The following is an 18,344-nucleotide window of genomic DNA, read 5'->3' as shown; positions in this document are numbered from 1 at the left end:
GTCTGCAAATAATCGTTGGTATAGGCAGTTGGAAGAGGCTTCAAATGTTCTTAAAATAACCCACGATTTGTGCATTGGAGGCAGGCTTGAAAAGTTCTTTATGTAATCCTTCACTAAACGAAAAAATGCATCAATGAACGGGATTCATTGATTATTTTTCATTAATGCTATGAAAAATTAACTTAATATAATGAAAAATTTCATAAATGCAATGAAACATTTTCATTAATGCAATGAAATGCTATTATAATCGTTTCATAGTAATAATGAAGAGATTTTATTGCAGTAATGAATGAGTTTCATTGCGTTAATGAAGAAATTTCTTTGCTGTAATGAAATAAAACGTTTTTAATCAATGAAACATTTCATTGATGTAACGTAAAATTTCATTTATGTCATAAAGCTTTTTTATTCAGTGTATCCTGGACTTGAATAGTTGTAGGAGGTTTCAAAAGTTCTTCAAGTAATTCTCAACTAGGGTGTTTAAATAGGAATTTAAAAGTTCAATAAATATAATCACAGACATTGTCATGCAAAAGAAAATGCATACTGGTGTTTATTGCGAAAAGAAAACATCGTTTCCGACAAACACTCCATGCTTTCATAAACTGAGCTGTTGCTCTCGAACGATTTTCTGAAATTGAATCCCAAATGTTTTTCATTACAATTTCAGATTCTCATGTGAAAAATTATTCAGCGAACATCAAAAAGAACATTCTTCTTCTTCTTCGTCTTTTCCTATCAAAAAGTCTGCCGTCTGTGAACTGTGTGGCAAAGTCTTACCTAAGTTAAAAGCACTCTACACCCATAAACGTAAGGTTCATAAGCCGAAAGAACCTGCACAGTGTAAGCATTGTGGCAAATGGTTGGCAACACGTGCCAGCATGTATGAACATGTCTATAATATGCACACTGCCGCCGATAGAGAACATCGCTGTGATATATGTGGCCATTGTTCATCTTCACCGTCGGCTCTATATCAGCATAAACGAAACAAGCATCAGTTCGAACGGACATACAAATGTACGGTGTGTGAAAAAACGTTTACAACAAATTTTTCATTGAAAGTAAGTCGTCATTCTGCTTAGTAAGAGAAGAAATGAGAAATGAGATCTGTTTATTGCGGATTTATTTTTCAAACGCTTGAAATTTTTGTTTTCCAGGATCATATGACAGCAGCTCATACTGGAACAGGAAAATATAAGTGTGAACATTGTGAAAGCATTTTCAAACATTATTCTAGTTATTTTTTACACCGTAAACGTTTCCATCCGCTGGAATATGCTGAGAGGAAGGTTAAACGGACACGTCCAACACCTTTAAAAGAATGTAAACTAAAGGTGGACGATTGTGATGCTATACAAGTCAAAAATGAACTAATAGATGATGACGTTTTAATAGAATACGACGTACTGCCGGACGAGGATGAAAATAATATTTAAGTTTTTAATCAAGCCTGTCAGTTGTAAACGATGGGCTGGCTATATTGTGTTATTTTCTGTAACGGAAATATACAACGGTATATATTTTTTGCAATTATCAGATTGTGAGCAAAAAATTGTTTGTATAAACAATGAACTGTCGTATTCTCATCTTCTTTCATGCCACTAAGAAGTCAGTGCAGATGTTTGAAATTAGACAACAATAAATTTGTTATAGTAAAATTAAACAGAGTATCGTTTTTTTAGGGATGATCCAAGTTTGATCTGAAATACTTTTATATGTATACAAATTTATTGATATTTTTAATCATAATTTGTTTAAAAAAAAAATTTGGATTTTTTTCAACTGAAACAAGTAAGAAGCTATCAGACAGCTGTTTATTGCTCTGATATCCCATGAACAAAATATTCTTTAAAAATCCACATTTATTACTCTAATATTCCTGGGAAAAATATTTTTTAAAAATCCACATTTATTACTCTAATATTCCTGGGAAAAATATTTTTTAAAAATCCACATTTACTACTCTAATATTCCTGGGAAAAATATTTTTTTAGAAATCCAGTTTATTGCTGTGATATTCCTTGGAAAAATATTCTTTAAAAATCCACGTTTATTGCTCTGATATTCTTTGGGAAAAATATTCTTTAAAAATCCACGTTTATTGCTCTGATATTCTTTGGGAAAAATATTCTTTAAAAATCCACGTTTATTGCTCTGATATTCTTTGGGAAAAATATTCTTTAAAAATCCACGTTTTTTGCTCTGATATTTGTTGAAAAAATATTCTTTAAAAATCCACGTTTATTGCTCTGATATTCTTTGGGAAAAATATTGTTTAAAAATCCACGTTTATTGCTCTGATATTCTTTGGGAAAAATATTCTTTAAAAATCCACGTTTATTGCTCTGATATTCTTTGGGAAAAATATTGTTTAAAAATCCACGTTTATTGCTCTGATATTCTTTGGGAAAAATATTCTTTAAAAATCCACGTTTATTGCTCTGATATTCTTTGGGAAAAATATTCTTTAAAAATCCACGTTTATTGCTCTGATATTCTTTGGGAAAAATATTGTTTAAAAATCCACGTTTATTGCTCTGATATTCTTTGGGAAAAATATTCTTTAAAAATCCACGTTTATTGCTCTGATATTCTTTGGGAAAAATATTCTTTAAAAATCCACGTTTATTGCTCTGATATTCTTTGGGAAAAATATTCTTTAAAAATCCACGTTTATTGCTCTGATATTCTTTGGGAAAAATATTGTTTAAAAATCCACGTTTATTGCTCTGATATTCTTTGGGAAAAATATTCTTTAAAAATCCACGTTTATTGCTCTGATATTCTTTGGGAAAAATATTCTTTAAAAATCCACGTTTATTGCTCTGATATTCTTTGGGAAAAATATTGTTTAAAAATCCACGTTTTTTGCTCTGATATTTGTTGAAAAAATATTGTTTAAAAATCCACGTTTATTGCTCTGATATTCTTTGGGAAAAATATTCTTTAAAAATCCACGTTTATTGCTCTGATATTCTTTGGGAAAAATATTCTTTAAAAATCCACGTTTATTGCTCTGATATTTGTTGAAAAAATATTGTTTAAAAATCCACATTTATTGGTCTGATATTTGTTGAAAAAATATTGTTTAAAAATCCACATTTATTGGTCTGATATTTGTTGAAAAAATATTGTTTAAAAATCCACATTTATTGGTCTGATATTTGTTGAAAAAATATTGTTTAAAAATCCACATTTATTGCTCTGATATTTGTTGAAAAAATATTGTTTAAAAATCCACATTTATTGCTCTGATATTTGTTGAAAAAATATTGTTTAAAAATCCACATTTATTGCTCTGATATTTGTTGAAAAAATATTGTTTAAAAATCCACATTTATTGCTCTGATATTTGTTGAAAAAATATTGTTTAAAAATCCACGTTTATTGCTCTGATATTTGTTGAAAAAATATTCTTTAAAAATCCACGTTTATTGCTCTGATATTTGTTGAAAAAATATTCTTTAAAAATCCACGTTTATTGCTCTGATATTTGTTGAAAAAATATTCTTTAAAAATCCACGTTTATTGCTCTGATATTTGTTGAAAAAATATTCTTTAAAAATCCACGTTTATTGCTCTGATATTTGTTGAAAAAATATTCTTTAAAAATCCACGTTTATTGCTCTGATATTTGTTGAAAAAATATTCTTTAAAAATCCACGTTTATTGCTCTGATATTTGTTGAAAAAATATTCTTTAAAAATCCACGTTTATTGCTCTGATATTTGTTGAAAAAATATTCTTTAAAAATCCACGTTTATTGCTCTGATATTTGTTGAAAAAAATATTCTTTAAAAATCCACGTTTATTGCTCTGATATTTGTTGAAAAAATATTCTTTAAAAATCCACGTTTATTGCTCTGATATTTGTTGAAAAAATATTGTTTAAAAATCCACGTTTATTGCTCTGATATTTGTTGAAAAAATATTCTTTAAAAATCCACGTTTATTGCTCTGATATTTGTTGAAAAAATATTCTTTAAAAATCCACGTTTATTGCTCTGATATTTGTTGAAAAATATTCTTTAAAAATCCACGTTTATTGCTCTGATATTTGTTGAAAAAATATTCTTTAAAAATCCACGTTTATTGCTCTGATATTTGTTGAAAAAATATTCTTTAAAAATCCACGTTTATTGCTCTGATATTTGTTGAAAAAATATTCTTTAAAAATCCACGTTTATTGCTCTGATATTTGTTGAAAAAAATATTCTTTAAAAATCCACGTTTATTGCTCTGATATTTGTTGAAAAAATATTCATTAAAAATCCACGTTTATTGCTCTGATATTTGTTAAAAAAATATTGTTTAAAAATCCACGTTTATTGCTCAGATATTTGTTGAAAAAATATTGTTTAAAAATCCACGTTTATTGCTCTGATATTTGTTGAAAAAATATTGTTTATAAATCCACGTTTATTGCTCTGATATTCCTTGGAAAAAATTCTTTAAAAATCCACGTTTATTGCTCTAATATTCATTGGAAAAAAATTCTTTAAAAATCCACGTTTATTGCTCTGATATTTGTTGAAAAAATATTGTTTAAAAATCCACGTTTATTGCTCTGATATTTGTTGAAAAAAAAAAAATTCTTTCAAAATCCACGTTTATTGCTCTGATATTCCTTGGAAAAAAATTCATTAAAAATTACTCGTTTATTGCTCTGATATTTGTTGAAAAAATATTGTTTAAAAACCCACGTTTATTGCACTGATATTTGTTGGAAAATATTCTTTAAAAGTCCACGTTTAAGCTCTGATATTTCTTGAAAAAATATTCTTTAAAAGTCCACGTTTAAGCTCTGATATTTCTTGAAAAAATATTCTTTAAAATCCACGTTTATTGCTCTGATATTTGTTGAACAAATATTCTTTAAAAATCCACGTTTATTGCTCTGATATTTGTTGAACAAATATTCTTTAAAAATCCACGTTTATTGCTCTGATATTTGTTGAACAAATATTCTTTTAAAATCCACGTTTATTGCTCTGAAATCCCTGGAAAAAAGGAAACACTCCAAACTTTCATGAGTTACTAACGGATTCTCTGGTTCCTTCTTATTCATTTCTTCCCCTATTGTGAGCCCGTATTCTGAAGTTGAATGTGTTTTTAAAATTTCAGATTTTCATGTGAGAAATTATTTCGTGAACATCAAACTGAACACATTCCCACCAAACAATTCATCTGTGAAATATGTGGCAAAATTTTAACCAAACGAAAGGCCCTGCATGCCCACAAACGTAAGGTGCATAAACCGAAAAAACCTGCCCAGTGTCAGTATTGTCAACAGTGGTATTCGACACGTGCCTACATGTTGGAGCATGTCTCGAACATCCACAAGGCAGCTGGTAATGAATATCCCTGTGATATTTGTGACTTTTGTGGAAAGTCACCTGCATCCCTATACCATCATAAACGTAACGTCCATAATTCCGTAAAGAAACTCATTTGTACGGTGTGTGAGAAGGCCTTCAAGACGCGCTTCCAATTAAAAGTAAGTTTTTGGAAGAAGCTTCTCTTTTGGGAAAATATTTTTTGAATTTTGATTTAATTCAAAATCTTTAAAAATCCACGCTTAGTGGGCTAAAGGTCTTTGAAAAAAAATCTTTAAAAATCCACGCTTAGTGGGCTAAAGGTCTTTGAAAAAAATCTTTAAAAATCCACGCTTAGTGGGCTAAAGGTCTTTGAAAAAAAATCTTTAAAAATCCACGCTTAGTGGGCTAAAGGTCTTTGAAAAAAATCTTTAAAAATCCACGCTTAGTGGGCTAAAGGTCTTTGAAAAAAAATCTTTAAAAATCCACGCTTAGTGGGCTAAAGGTCTTTGAAAAAAATCTTTAAAAATCCACGCTTAGTGGGCTAAAGGTCTTTGAAAAAAAATCTTTAAAAATCCACGCTTAGTGGGCTAAAGGTCTTTGAAAAAAAATCTTTAAAAATCCACGCTTAGTGGGCTAAAGGTCTTTGAAAAAAAATCTTTAAAAATCCACGCTTAGTGGGCTAAAGGTCTTTGAAAAAATCTTTAAAAATCCACGCTTAGTGGGCTAAAGGTCTTTGAAAAAAAATCTTTAAAAATCCACGCTTAGTGGGCTAAAGGTCTTTGAAAAAAATCTTTAAAAATCCACGCTTAGTGGGCTAAAGGTCTTTGAAAAAATCTTTAAAAATCCACGCTTAGTGGGCTAAAGGTCTTTGAAAAAAATCTTTAAAAATCCACGCTTAGTGGGCTAAAGGTCTTTGATAAAAATCTTTAAAAATCCACGCTTAGTGGGCTAAAGGTCTTTGAAAAAAAATCTTTAAAAATCCACGCTTAGTGGGCTAAAGGTCTTTGAAAAAAATCTTTAAAAATCCACGCTTAGTGGGCTAAAGGTCTTTGAAAAAAAATCTTTAAAAATCCACGCTTAGTGGGCTAAAGGTCTTTGAAAAAAAATCTTTAAAAATCCACGCTTAGTGGGCTAAAGGTCTTTGAAAAAAATCTTTAAAAATCCACGCTTAGTGGGCTAAAGGTCTTTGAAAAAAAATCTTTAAAAATCCACGCTTAGTGGGCTAAAGGTCTTTGAAAAAATCTTTAAAAATCCACGCTTAGTGGGCTAAAGGTCTTTGAAAAAAATCTTTAAAAATCCACGCTTAGTGGGCTAAAGGTCTTTGAAAAAAATCTTTAAAAATCCACGCTTAGTGGGCTAAAGGTCTTTGAAAAAAATCTTTAAAAATCCACGCTTAGTGGGCTAAAGGTCTTTGAAAAAAATCTTTAAAAATCCACGCTTAGTGGGCTAAAGGTCTTTGAAAAAAAATCTTTAAAAATCCACGCTTAGTGGGCTAAAGGTCTTTGAAAAAAATCTTTAAAAATCCACGCTTAAAGGCCCTTGAAAAAATCTTTAAAAATCCATGCTTAGTGGGATAAGTGCCCTTGAATAAAAAAATATTTAAAAATCCACGCTTAAAGGCCCTTGAAAAAAATCTTTAAAAATCCATGCTTAGTGGGCTAAAGGCCCTTGAATAAAAAAATCTTTAAAAATCCATGTTTAGTGGGCTAGAGGCCCTTGAATAAAAAAAATCTTTAACAATCCACGCTTAGTGTGCTAAAGGTTCTTAATTTTTTTTTTTTAATCCAAACTTAGTGGGCTAAAGGTCTTTGAAAAAAATCTTTAAAAATCCACGCTTAGTGGGCTAAAGGTCTTTGAAAAAAATCTTTAAAAATCCACGCTTAGTGGGCTAAAGGTCTTTGAAAAAATCTTTAAAAATCCACGCTTAGTGGGCTAAAGGTCTTTGAAAAAAATCTTTAAAAATCCACGCTTAGTGGGCTAAAGGTCTTTGAAAAAAATCTTTAAAAATCCACGCTTAGTGGGCTAAAGGTCTTTGAAAAAAAATCTTTAAAAATCCACGCTTAGTGGGCTAAAGGTCTTTGAAAAAAATCTTTAAAAATCCACGCTTAGTGGGCTAAAGGTCTTTGAAAAAAAATCTTTAAAAATCCACGCTTAGTGGGCTAAAGGTCTTTGAAAAAATCTTTAAAAATCCACGCTTAGTGGGCTAAAGGTCTTTGAAAAAAATCTTTAAAAATCCACGCTTAGTGGGCTAAAGGTCTTTGAAAAAAATCTTTAAAAATCCACGCTTAGTGGGCTAAAGGTCTTTGAAAAAAAATCTTTAAAAATCCACGCTTAGTGGGCTAAAGGTCTTTGAAAAAAATCTTTAAAAATCCACGCTTAGTGGGCTAAAGGTCTTTGAAAAAAAATCTTTAAAAATCCACGCTTAGTGGGCTAAAGGTCTTTGAAAAAAATCTTTAAAAATCCACGCTTAAAGGCCCTTGAAAAAATCTTTAAAAATCCATGCTTAGTGGGATAAGTGCCCTTGAATAAAAAAATATTTAAAAATCCACGCTTAAAGGCCCTTGAAAAAAATCTTTAAAAATCCATGCTTAGTGGGCTAAAGGCCCTTGAATAAAAAAATCTTTAAAAATCCATGTTTAGTGGGCTAGAGGCCCTTGAATAAAAAAAATCTTTAACAATCCACGCTTAGTGTGCTAAAGGTTCTTAATTTTTTTTTTTTAATCCAAACTTAGTGGGCTAAAGGTCTTTGAAAAAAATCTTTAAAAATCCACGCTTAGTGGGCTAAAGGTTCTTTAAAAATCCACGCTTATTGGGCTAAAGGTCCTTGAAACAAATTTCTTTAAAAATCAACGCTTATTGGGCTAAAGGTCCTTGAAAAAATTCTTTAAAAATCCACGCTTAGTTGGCTAAAAGTCCTTGAACAAATTTTCTTTAAAAATCCACGCTTAGTGGGCTAAAGGTCCTTGAAAAAAATCTTTAAATATCCATGGTTAGTGAGCTAAAGGTCCTTGAAAAAAATTTTTAAAAATTCACGCTTAGTGGGCTGAAGGTCCTTGAAAAAAATGTTTTTAAATTCCATAGTTAGTGGGCTAAAGGCCCTTGAAAAAAAATTCACGCTTAGTGGGCTGAAGGTCCTTGAAAAAAATGTTTTTAAATTCCATGGTTAGTGGGCTAAAGGCCCTTGAAAATAATTTTTTAAATTCCATGGTAAAGGTCTTTGAAAAACATCTTTAAAAATCCAAGCTTAGTGGGCTAAAGGTCTTTGAAAAAAATCTTTAAAAATCCACGCTTAGTGGGCTAAAGGTCTTTGAAAAAAATCTTTAAAAATCCACGCTTAGTGGGCTAAAGGTCTTTGAAAAAAATCTTTAAAAATCCACGCTTAGTGGGCTAAAGGTCTTTGAAAAAAATCTTTAAAAATCCACGCTTAGTGGGCTAAAGGTCTTTGAAAAAAATCTTTAAAAATCCACGCTTAGTGGGCTAAAGGTCTTTGAAAAAAATCTTTAAAAATCCACGCTTAGTGGGCTAAAGGTCTTTGAAAAAAATCTTTAAAAATCCACGCTTAGTGGGCTAAAGGTCTTTGAAAAAAATCTTTAAAAATCCACGCTTAGTGGGCTAAAGGTCTTTGAAAAAAATCTTTAAAAATCCACGCTTAGTGGGCTAAAGGTCTTTGAAAAAATCTTTAAAAATCCACGCTTAGTGGGCTAAAGGTCTTTGAAAAAAATCTTTAAAAATCCACGCTTAGTAGGCTAAAGGTCTTTGAAAAATTTCTTTAAAATCCCACACTTGTGCTGTAAGGGGCCTTGTAAAAATGTTCTTTAAAAATCCAAGCTTAGTGGACTAAAGGTCCTTAAAAAAATAATAACCATAGTGGACTAAAGGTCCTTGAAAAAACTAAAGATTCACGGTGAATGTTGTAAAGGTCAGCAGTAGATTAGATCTCGAAATCCAAGTCAGACATACCAAGACTGCGTTGAACACGTTGAGTTTCATTAAAATAAAATTAACGAATCAATGAAGTAGTTTCATTGCATTAAAGAACAAATACAATGAAAATTCTTCATTGATCGTTGCATCTTCCCTATTAATGCCATGAAACTTATTTGTTTATGCAATGAAATAATTTCATTATAGTCATGTATCGTTTTCAATATTACTATGAAACGGTTTCATTAATATTATGAAACAGTTACATTACATTAATGGAAGTATTTCATTGTCTTAATGGCAGTATTTCATTGCATTATTGATAAAGTTTGTATTAATGAACATATCCAATAATTGTCATTTTATAAAACTCAATAATACGTATTCGTTTATGTCATGAAATTATTTCATTATTGTAATGTGCCGTTTTCATTATTGCTATGAAATGGTTTCATTAATACTATGAAACGGTTACATTAGGAAGTATTTCATTGTCTTAATGAAAGCATTTCACTGCATTATTGATAAAATTTTTTTGTATTAATGAACATTTTCATTAATTGTAATTTTATGAATCTCTATGAAACTTTTTCATTAATGCAATAACGAATACTTTCACACATAGGATCAATGGAGCTTTTAGGACATTGCTTCAAATGTCAAATCTTAGCTCTTGTGAGAATTTTTGCTATTTCAATTTCTATTTCCACTGGACGCTAAAATTTCATTACAACCATGAATACGTTTCATAAATACAATGAAACCAAAAATCATTTAATTCTCGGTAACATGAGGTTTCATTACATGAATGAATATTTCATTATATTAATGTAACATTTCATTATATTAATGCAACATTTCATTATATTAATGCAACATTTCATAGCATCAATGAAAAATAATCGCTGAAACTCCATCATTGATGCAACGAAGCATTTTTCTTTCACTTTAGCAATATTTGTCATCAGTATCATGTTTAATTTAAGAACTAAATCTTAAGATTACATTTTAAAATACATAACCTAAAAAAGTCATCTCTATAGTAGACGTTTTCAATTTGAAGAATTTGTCTCCATAAATAATTTGTTTCTCTCAAACACTCCACGCTTTCATGTATTGCAAAATACGAAATGTTACTAATGGTTTTTGGTACCTTCTCAATAATGTGAGGTTATTCTGAATTTGAACCGACTCTATGTGTTTTCATTACAATTTCAGATTCCCCTTTAAAAGATATTTAAGTCAACATCTAAAAAATCACAATAAACCGAACAAAAACGAGGTCATTTGTGAAATATGCGGTAAAGATTTACTCACATCGAAAGCACTCAGTGCTCACAAATACAAGGTGCATAAACCCAAAAAACCTGCCCAGTGTGAATACTGCGGCCAATGGTATGCAACACGTGCCTATATGTTGGAGCATGTCTCTAACAAGCATCTGGCAGACACAAAAGAACATCGCTGTGATGTTTGTGATTATGTTGCACCTAACCATGGTTCCCTGTATCGGCATAAACGTTTCATGCATACTGCCAAGGGGAAGTTCCCGTGTACGATATGCGAGAAGGCATTTAAATCGAAATTCCAATTGAAAGTAAGTCCCGCAACTTTGGGATTAAAATTTTCCTTTGTTAAAACTTTGTTTTGTTCTGTTTTTCCAGGAGCATACCGCAACACATACTGGAGCTAAATTATTTAATTGTGAATATTGTGATGTTTCTTTTCAATATTATGCCACTTTTTTGAGTCATTCTAAACGTGCCCATCCGCTGGAACATGCCAAGAGGAAAAAACGTTCACGTTTCGCCGTTGTAAAAAATGAATTACAAGTTGATGATTTAATAGAATATGAACCAACAGCAGTTGCAGATGATTTAATCGAAAATGAACCAAAAATTGAAGTTGATGATTCCATCGAAGATGGACCAACCGTGGCGGATGATCTAATCGAAAATGAGCCAAAGCCTGAAGATGATGATGATGAAATCATCGAAGATAAGCCAACAATTGAAGATGATTTTGTAGAATGTGAAGAAGAAATGGTTGTTGAAGAATATGAGATATATTATGAAGACTTTGTTGCTTCCGATTGCGAATAGGAGGGAGGTAGTTCGTTAGGCTTAACCGATTTCTTTGTAATTGCTACATGTATTATTGACATAATTTCTTTTCATTGTTATTGAATAAAATTAATGAATTTTCTTAAATAAAAATAATTAAAGCATAGCAATAAAACTTTTTTCTCCTTATAAAGAATTTAAAATTTAAAAAATTTCAAACGGGGTAGGTCTTTGTAAATCGCCAGAAAAATTTCGAACAAGCCAATTTTAAATTATGTGAATGTCATTTTCTGAAATTAGAAAAATATCACTGTTTGATGTTAATTATGTAATAAATGTTGAGGCAAAAAAAAAAAAAAAAAAAAACTCCCGAAAAAGCAATGAGGAAGAAGGCGGCGCACAAACATGACATATACCCTCTAAGTAGAATCTAAAATATTGTTTTTTTTAAGGACAAAAAATTTCGATCCTATTGTGTCTGTAATGGGTGTTTATAAATTTGTTCCATCCCACACTGATAGAGCTTTATAACATCCCCCCATACCATTGCTATCGAAAACGATATCGTTTTCGAATGTTTCTCGAGAGTTTTGCGGATATTTTGTTCGAGAACGACACACGAGAATGAATTAAAAACGATTCACTCGTCGCTCAGTTTGTGGCAGGAAATCCTTCGATTTCGAATATCGTTAATAATATTATTAGCGAATGATTGACGATAGTTTTACGATAGTGGCGAAAAACATTTTTTGTGGAGTTTCTTGATGTTTCTGTTATGTACCTTTTCCGTTTTTATTTCTTTATGTTTGCGACGCGATATTTAACTGTTGATAAACATTGTTGTCTTGTGTTTGGCAACCTACCCATATGTTGTCTTTATCAACACTTATTGTCTATATTATACGTAGCATTTATATCGAAATTATTTGAAGAAAGCAAATGGGAATTTTTTACAAACAACGTAAATTTTTTTTTTTGAAACAAAAAAATTTTCAAAGTAAAAAATGTTTCTCGAAACAATTTTTCTTGTGAAGAAAAAACATTCGCCAAATGTTCGAAAACGATATCGTTTTTAAACTTTTGACGAACAAAAGAACAACATGCTTGTGTACACCCGAAAAACAATTGCCAATTCTTCGAATGTGATATCGTTTTCGAAAGTTGTGTCGAACATTCGAATAATATCCGCAATTGGTATGAGGGGATAAATGAAATCTTACCTTACATCTATGAAATTTGTCATTGATTTCATTGAAAAATAAAAAAAAGTTTCATTGAGCTTTATGAAATTAAAATTCACGAATTTGTTCATTAATGCAATAAAACTTCTTTATTGATGCAACGAATCTTCTTCATGAATGCAATGAAACTTCTTCTTATTTCAAATTTCATTATTGCTATGAAACGGTTACATTAATACAAAGAAACAGTTACCTTGTATTAATGAAAATATTTCATTGCATTAATGAAAGTGTTTGCTTTCCTTAATGAACATATTCATTAATTGTCTGTTTATGAATATTTTTCATTAATGTAATAACGAATTTATGCATTTTTAGGATCGATGGTGCTTTTAGGACATTGCTTCCAATGTCAAATCTTAGCTCTCAACTATAACTCTGATTGGGAATTTTGATACATCATTTAATTGTAGGTAAAGCCAGGTTTCATAGCTTGAATTTACATTTCATTATCCCAGCAAAATTTGAAGGAAGGGGTTCTATGCGATGACGTGATTGATTTCATGGCATATTTTGCATTGGTTCAAAGCAAGTCGTGAAAGATCCGATCTTTTCATTAGCATTTAAACCCATGCAAAGAAAGTCGTGAAAGATCCGATCTTTTCATCAGCATTTGAATCATTTGTACAGATCACTAGAAACAAACAGAATTTTCCATTTTCCAAACAAGACATGAAAATGTCATGCCAAAAGGTAGGTGAAAACAATTAAAAAAGTGTCAGTCGGCTTTGCCGACAGATATATACCCTCAGCCATTGAAGTGAAACTTTCACCTACGGACAGATCGAATATATTTAAGGTCTCTTCAGAATTTTGTGGCCCTTTTTGGACATTTGAACTTGCCCACAAAAATGTGGATTAGGAATTTTTTAAATATTGTGGAGAAGTACCGGAAGTTGTGGACCGGTATTGCCCCATGAAACTAAGTTTGAATATAATATGACGAAGACCAAATGTTGGACCAAATCGGTTGAACAGTTCGAGAGTTATCGTGCTCTCCGACCGCCACATATGGTGACATAGGGGGTTTTTACACCATTCGGGCTGTTTTCCTAAGAAATATGGACTTGCCCCTGAAACAACTTTTACCGTCGTAATGGAGGTAGCGAATCCAAATCGCTCCAACAAAAATCAAAGTGATTCGAGAGCAGGTCTTAAAGTGAACTTATCCGAAATTTTGTGTGAGAGGTACCAGAAGGAGTAGACAAATATAGTCCATATTCGAACCTGATCTATATCTGGTAGATATATTAGGATGTGCAAAGTATGGATTACATCGGTCACTCCCATCCAGAGTTATCGTGCGCACAATTTTTCCGAAAATTTTTGAACTTTTGTGGGGAAGGTACCTGAACCGATATGGACCGATATGGCTTATCTTCGAATTTAAACTATGCTTGAACAAAATAATACGAAGGCCAAATTTTGGACCGAATCGGCAGATCCGTTCGAGAGTTATCTTGCGCTCCAACTACTACACACGATGTCATAGGAGTTTTTTGCAACTTTCATGCTATTTTCCCAGGAAGTATTGACATGCCCCTGATGAAACTTGTACCGTCGTATGGGCGGCAGTGAATACAAGTTGCTGCAACAAAAATCAAAGCGATTCGAGAGCAGGTCCTAATCTGAACTTATCCGACATTTTGTGTGGGAGGTACCCGAAGGAGTGGACCGATTGAGTCCATATTGGAAACTCATCTAAGTCTGGTAGAAATTCTACGATGTGCAAAGTATGGATTAAATCGGTTACTTTCTTCAAGAGTTATTGTACACACAAATTTTCCGAACATTTTCGAACTTTTGTGGGGGAGGTACCGGAAGGAGTGGACCGATATAGCCCATCTTCGAACTTAAACTAAGTTTGAGCAAAATATTACGAAAGCCAAATTTTGGACCGAATCGGTTCATCCATTCGAGAGTTATCGTGCGCTCCAGCCAGTCAGACAGACAGACGGACGGACATTGCTCAATCGACTCCAAATTGTCTGAAACACATTTCGTCCAAACATACTTGGGGTCTAAAACCATTATTTCGATGAGGCACATTTTGCACGTATGAAAGTGTATATACCCTCGTTAGCATAAATGCTGAGGGTATAATGACATGTCAAAGCATCGGTCAAAATGACATGCTTAGGATCCGACAATGAATGTCATCTTAAGATCCGAAAATGAATGTCATCTTATGGTGGTCACGCTCGTATAAAATTCATGAGTGAAAATGCTAAAAAGATGACATGCCAGATCACTTGCACCCATGATTCAATAGCTGGGTATATTAATGCAAAATTTCATAGGATCAATGAAAAATAACCCAGCAAAATTTAAAGGAAGAGTTTCCATGCGATGATTTGATTTCATGACATCTTTTGCATTGGTTCAAATGAAGTCGTGAAAGATCCGATCTTTTCATTAGCATTTTAACCAATGCAAAGTCGTGAAAGATTCGATCTTTTCATCAGCATTTGAACCCATGCAAAGGAAGTTGTGAAAGATCCGATCTTTTCATCAGAACTTGAACCCATTCCATCGATCCAATAGAGATGAATTTTGTGTTTTTATTTATACACATTTTTCACATTTTTGATGTTGTCGGATGCTTGAAATCGCATCCAACGTTGTTAAAACTCTCGTCGTAATGATAATGTCATTGCAAAGGGTTGGTGAAAATGGCATGCCAAAGCAATGGTGGAAACGACATGCCAAAGCATTGGTGAAATGACATGTCAAAGCATTGGTGTAAATGACATGCTTTGGATCCAAAAATGAATAGCATCTTTTGGGGTCCACGCTCATATAAAATTCATCGATGAAGATGCTAAAAAGATGACATGCCAGATCACTTGCACCCATTATTGAATGACATCTTTGGCATCGAACATTTTGCTGGGAAGCGAGGACGCGCAATCATGATATATACTCCTATAAGTAGAATGTGAAATATTATTTTTTTACGGACAACAAATTTCTATAGTACGGATCTGTAATGAGTTATAAGAATTTTTTCCATTTGCACTTTGCCAGAAAGAGTCTCATAACGTAAATGAAATCTTACGTTACATCAATGAAATTTGTCATTGATTATGGACCAGCGTGTAGAGCTTCATTGAATAAATGAAAAAAAGTTGAAAACCTTGTCTATTACGGCGACGATCTTCATTGAATAAATGAAAAAAAGTTGAAAACCTTGTCTATTACGGCGACGATCTTTTTTTTCAATATTAATGTTAATTAATTTCTCGTTAGAGTCGATCTTCAAGTGAAAAAGAAAGCCGATGATTCGAACCCACACAACCTCCACTATGTGACATGTTTCGCCTTTGGTATAGTCTCATCAGACATATCGGCTTCGCTATCATTTAACCATTTTAGTTCAGAATTTTATGGTGAAGGCTATAAAATATTCGGCCCGTGCGAACTTCAAGATTTTTTAACAGTTTTTTTTTCATTACATAAATTAAATCTTACCTTACATCAATAAAATTTGTCATTGATTTTGAACTAACCTAGAACTTTATTGAATAAATTAAAAAAGTTTAATTGAGTTTCCTTAAAGTAAAACTAACGAATTTTGTCCAATGTAACCTTCTTCATTAAATCTTTTTCCATTAATGCAATGAAACGTCTAATTTCTCATTACATTATTGCTATGAAACGTTTACATTAATACTATGAAACAGCAGGTACATTGCATTAATGAAAGTAATTCATTGCAATAAATAATTTTTTGGGGTTTTGGCCAGAAAAGTCGGTTTCTGAACCAGAGTGCATCGTTACCATTTTAGCTCAGAATATATAAATATATAAAATATTCAGCACGGCCGAATATAAGAAATTTTTGAATTGTTTTTTTTTTTTTTTTCTTCAAAATATACTCTGTCGATAAAAGATATATATACATAGCTTTCATTTAAACTCATTCAATGAAAATTGAACGTCAAATTCAATTCAGATTCAAAGACCAATCGATGTTTATGGAATAAAACGTTAAAAAAATCGATGGTGATATAAAAATCGAATGGTCATATTTTTTTAATGAAAAGCCCCGTCCCTGAAGACTACTGATATCCTTCACTAATCGTTTTCTTCAAACACTCCACGCTCGTTCGTTATCGATTCTCCTTTATGCAATTCTTTTAATTTGTGTGCACATTCGCACACTTTTGGCATATTTACAATTTCAGATTTCCAAGTCGCATGTCATTGCTTATACATCTAAAGGAACATAAATCGGGCGAATCGATTTGTGAAATATGTGGCCACGTTGCAGTCTCACATCCAAAACTAAAAAGGCATGTTTACAGGGTACATACGATGCCAAAAGTGCCGACACAATGTAAATATTGTCTCAAATGGTACACATCACGTGCAAATATGTTGTTGCATATTAAAAATGTGCATACTGACAATGAATATCGTTGTAATATTTGCGGTAATGTCGCCTTATCACGTGCCGCATTTTATCAGCATAAGCATCTTAAACATGGTATCGTAAAGGAACATAAATGTACCGTGTGTGGAAAACCATTTAAAAGTCCGGGTATATTGAAAGTAAGTCTCTGTCTGTGTATATCGCTTTCTACAAGGATATCCATCCATTCTAAAAATTACCCCGATTTCTGATTTTTACAGCAACATATGGCAACTCATACCGGTATTGATATATTTAAGTGTGAATATTGTGAGCTTACTTTTAAATACCAATCAACTCGTTATACACACGTCAAACGTATGCATCCAGCGGAATATGCTAAATTGCCAAAAAGAACCAAACGAAAATCTGATAAAGAAGAAGAAGAATTCATTGTGACAGAAGAGTACATTGTGACAGAAGAGAGTGATGTTGGTGACGATTCTTACATGTGATTTTGGGAAATTGCTTTACTGTATTCAAGCAGAGAAGATATATTGGGTGGGAGCAATCTAAAAATATATAATCTTGCTTCAACCATATACTTTGTGTTGCACCAACAATATATATTTTCAGATTTTTAAAATACCGTATTTTCTTCTTAGAATATGATTGCTCCTGCAATATCTCTTCTCTGCGTCTTGTTACTTGTTAGCAGTGACAATTTTTAAACTTTTTTTTTGATTTATGTTTGAAATGAATTCATTTTATTCTATAATTCTTTAATAAAATCCCTAAAACATAGAATAACATTATTGTTTTTTTATACCCACCCTACACCACCTTGTGGTAAGGGGTATTATGTCTTTGTGCATTAGTTTGTAACATGCAAGAGGAAACGAGAAAGACCCATAGTTCCTTTAAGGGATATACATAGAATCACTTTCTGAGTCGATTTACGCATGTCCGTCTGTCTGTCCGTCTGACCGTCTGTCCATGTATTTTTGTAAACAAAGTACAGGTCGCATTTATTGTCTGATTCGCATGAAAATTGGGGAAGATAGTTTTTTTGGCCAAAGGACGAACGCTATTTATTTTGGTAAAAATCGGTTCAGATTTGGATATAGCCCCCATATATATTTTCGCCCGATTTAAGGCATTTGGTGCACGAAACACGCTATATATGTCCGATTTCAATGAAATTTGGAATGTGCGACGGAATTTAGTCTAGAAAGAGGTGTGTATATAGGAGCATACATTCTTGGCCGATTTTAGGTATTTAATGCACGAAACGCGCTATATATGTCCGATTTCAATGAAATTTGGAATGTGCGACGGAATTTAGTCTACAAATAAGTGTGCCAAATTATATAGAAATCGGTTCAGATTTGGATATATCCCCCATATATATTTTCGCCCGATTTAAGGAATTTGGTGC

General features: G+C 32.0%; 2 protein-coding genes across 25 annotated transcripts in view; both read left to right on the top strand.

Annotated features, from left to right (window-relative positions):
- LOC141387190 (uncharacterized) overlaps window positions 1-18,344 on the top strand; it is a 225,527-nt gene that overhangs the window by 95,389 nt on the left and 111,794 nt on the right. The window contains exons 3-4 of one of the 24 annotated variants that reach the window (XM_073956476.1): window positions 16,740-17,106; window positions 17,188-17,713. The exons of 22 other annotated variants lie outside the window; for them this stretch is intronic. In XM_073956476.1, coding sequence (XP_073812577.1) covers window positions 16,740-17,106; window positions 17,188-17,421 — 601 coding nt within the window. In that variant the 3' untranslated portion in view covers window positions 17,422-17,713. Of the gene's footprint in view, window positions 1-10,466; window positions 10,846-10,912; window positions 11,487-16,739; window positions 17,107-17,187; window positions 17,714-18,344 lie in introns of those variants that run through there. One more of the 24 variants, XM_073956456.1, reaches the window with a different exon arrangement.
- On the top strand, window positions 680-1,666 carry LOC141387193 (uncharacterized). The gene is made up of 2 exons (XM_073956506.1): window positions 680-1,067; window positions 1,164-1,666. The coding sequence occupies exons 1-2, from the start codon at window positions 885-887 to the stop codon at window positions 1,440-1,442; spliced, it is 462 nt and encodes a 153-aa protein (XP_073812607.1). The 5' UTR covers window positions 680-884; the 3' UTR covers window positions 1,443-1,666.

Source organism: Musca autumnalis, unplaced genomic scaffold (genome assembly GCF_047663935.1).
Source record: "Musca autumnalis isolate F117 unplaced genomic scaffold, ASM4766393v1 scaffold_5, whole genome shotgun sequence".
In the NCBI taxonomy this organism is placed as follows: Eukaryota; Metazoa; Arthropoda; class Insecta; order Diptera; family Muscidae; genus Musca; species Musca autumnalis.
Note: the sequence above shows the minus strand (reverse complement) of the source record. Positions and strands in the feature narration are given on the sequence as shown.

Bases quoted from the DNA above. Each gene is read 5' to 3' on its own strand.
- LOC141387193 (XM_073956506.1), top strand. From the start codon at position 885: ATGTATGAACATGTCTATAATATGCACACTGCCGCCGATAGAGAACAT. The intron at 1,068-1,163 runs GTAAGTCGTCAT...TTTGTTTTCCAG, and splicing joins CAACAAATTTTTCATTGAAA to GATCATATGACAGCAGCTCA.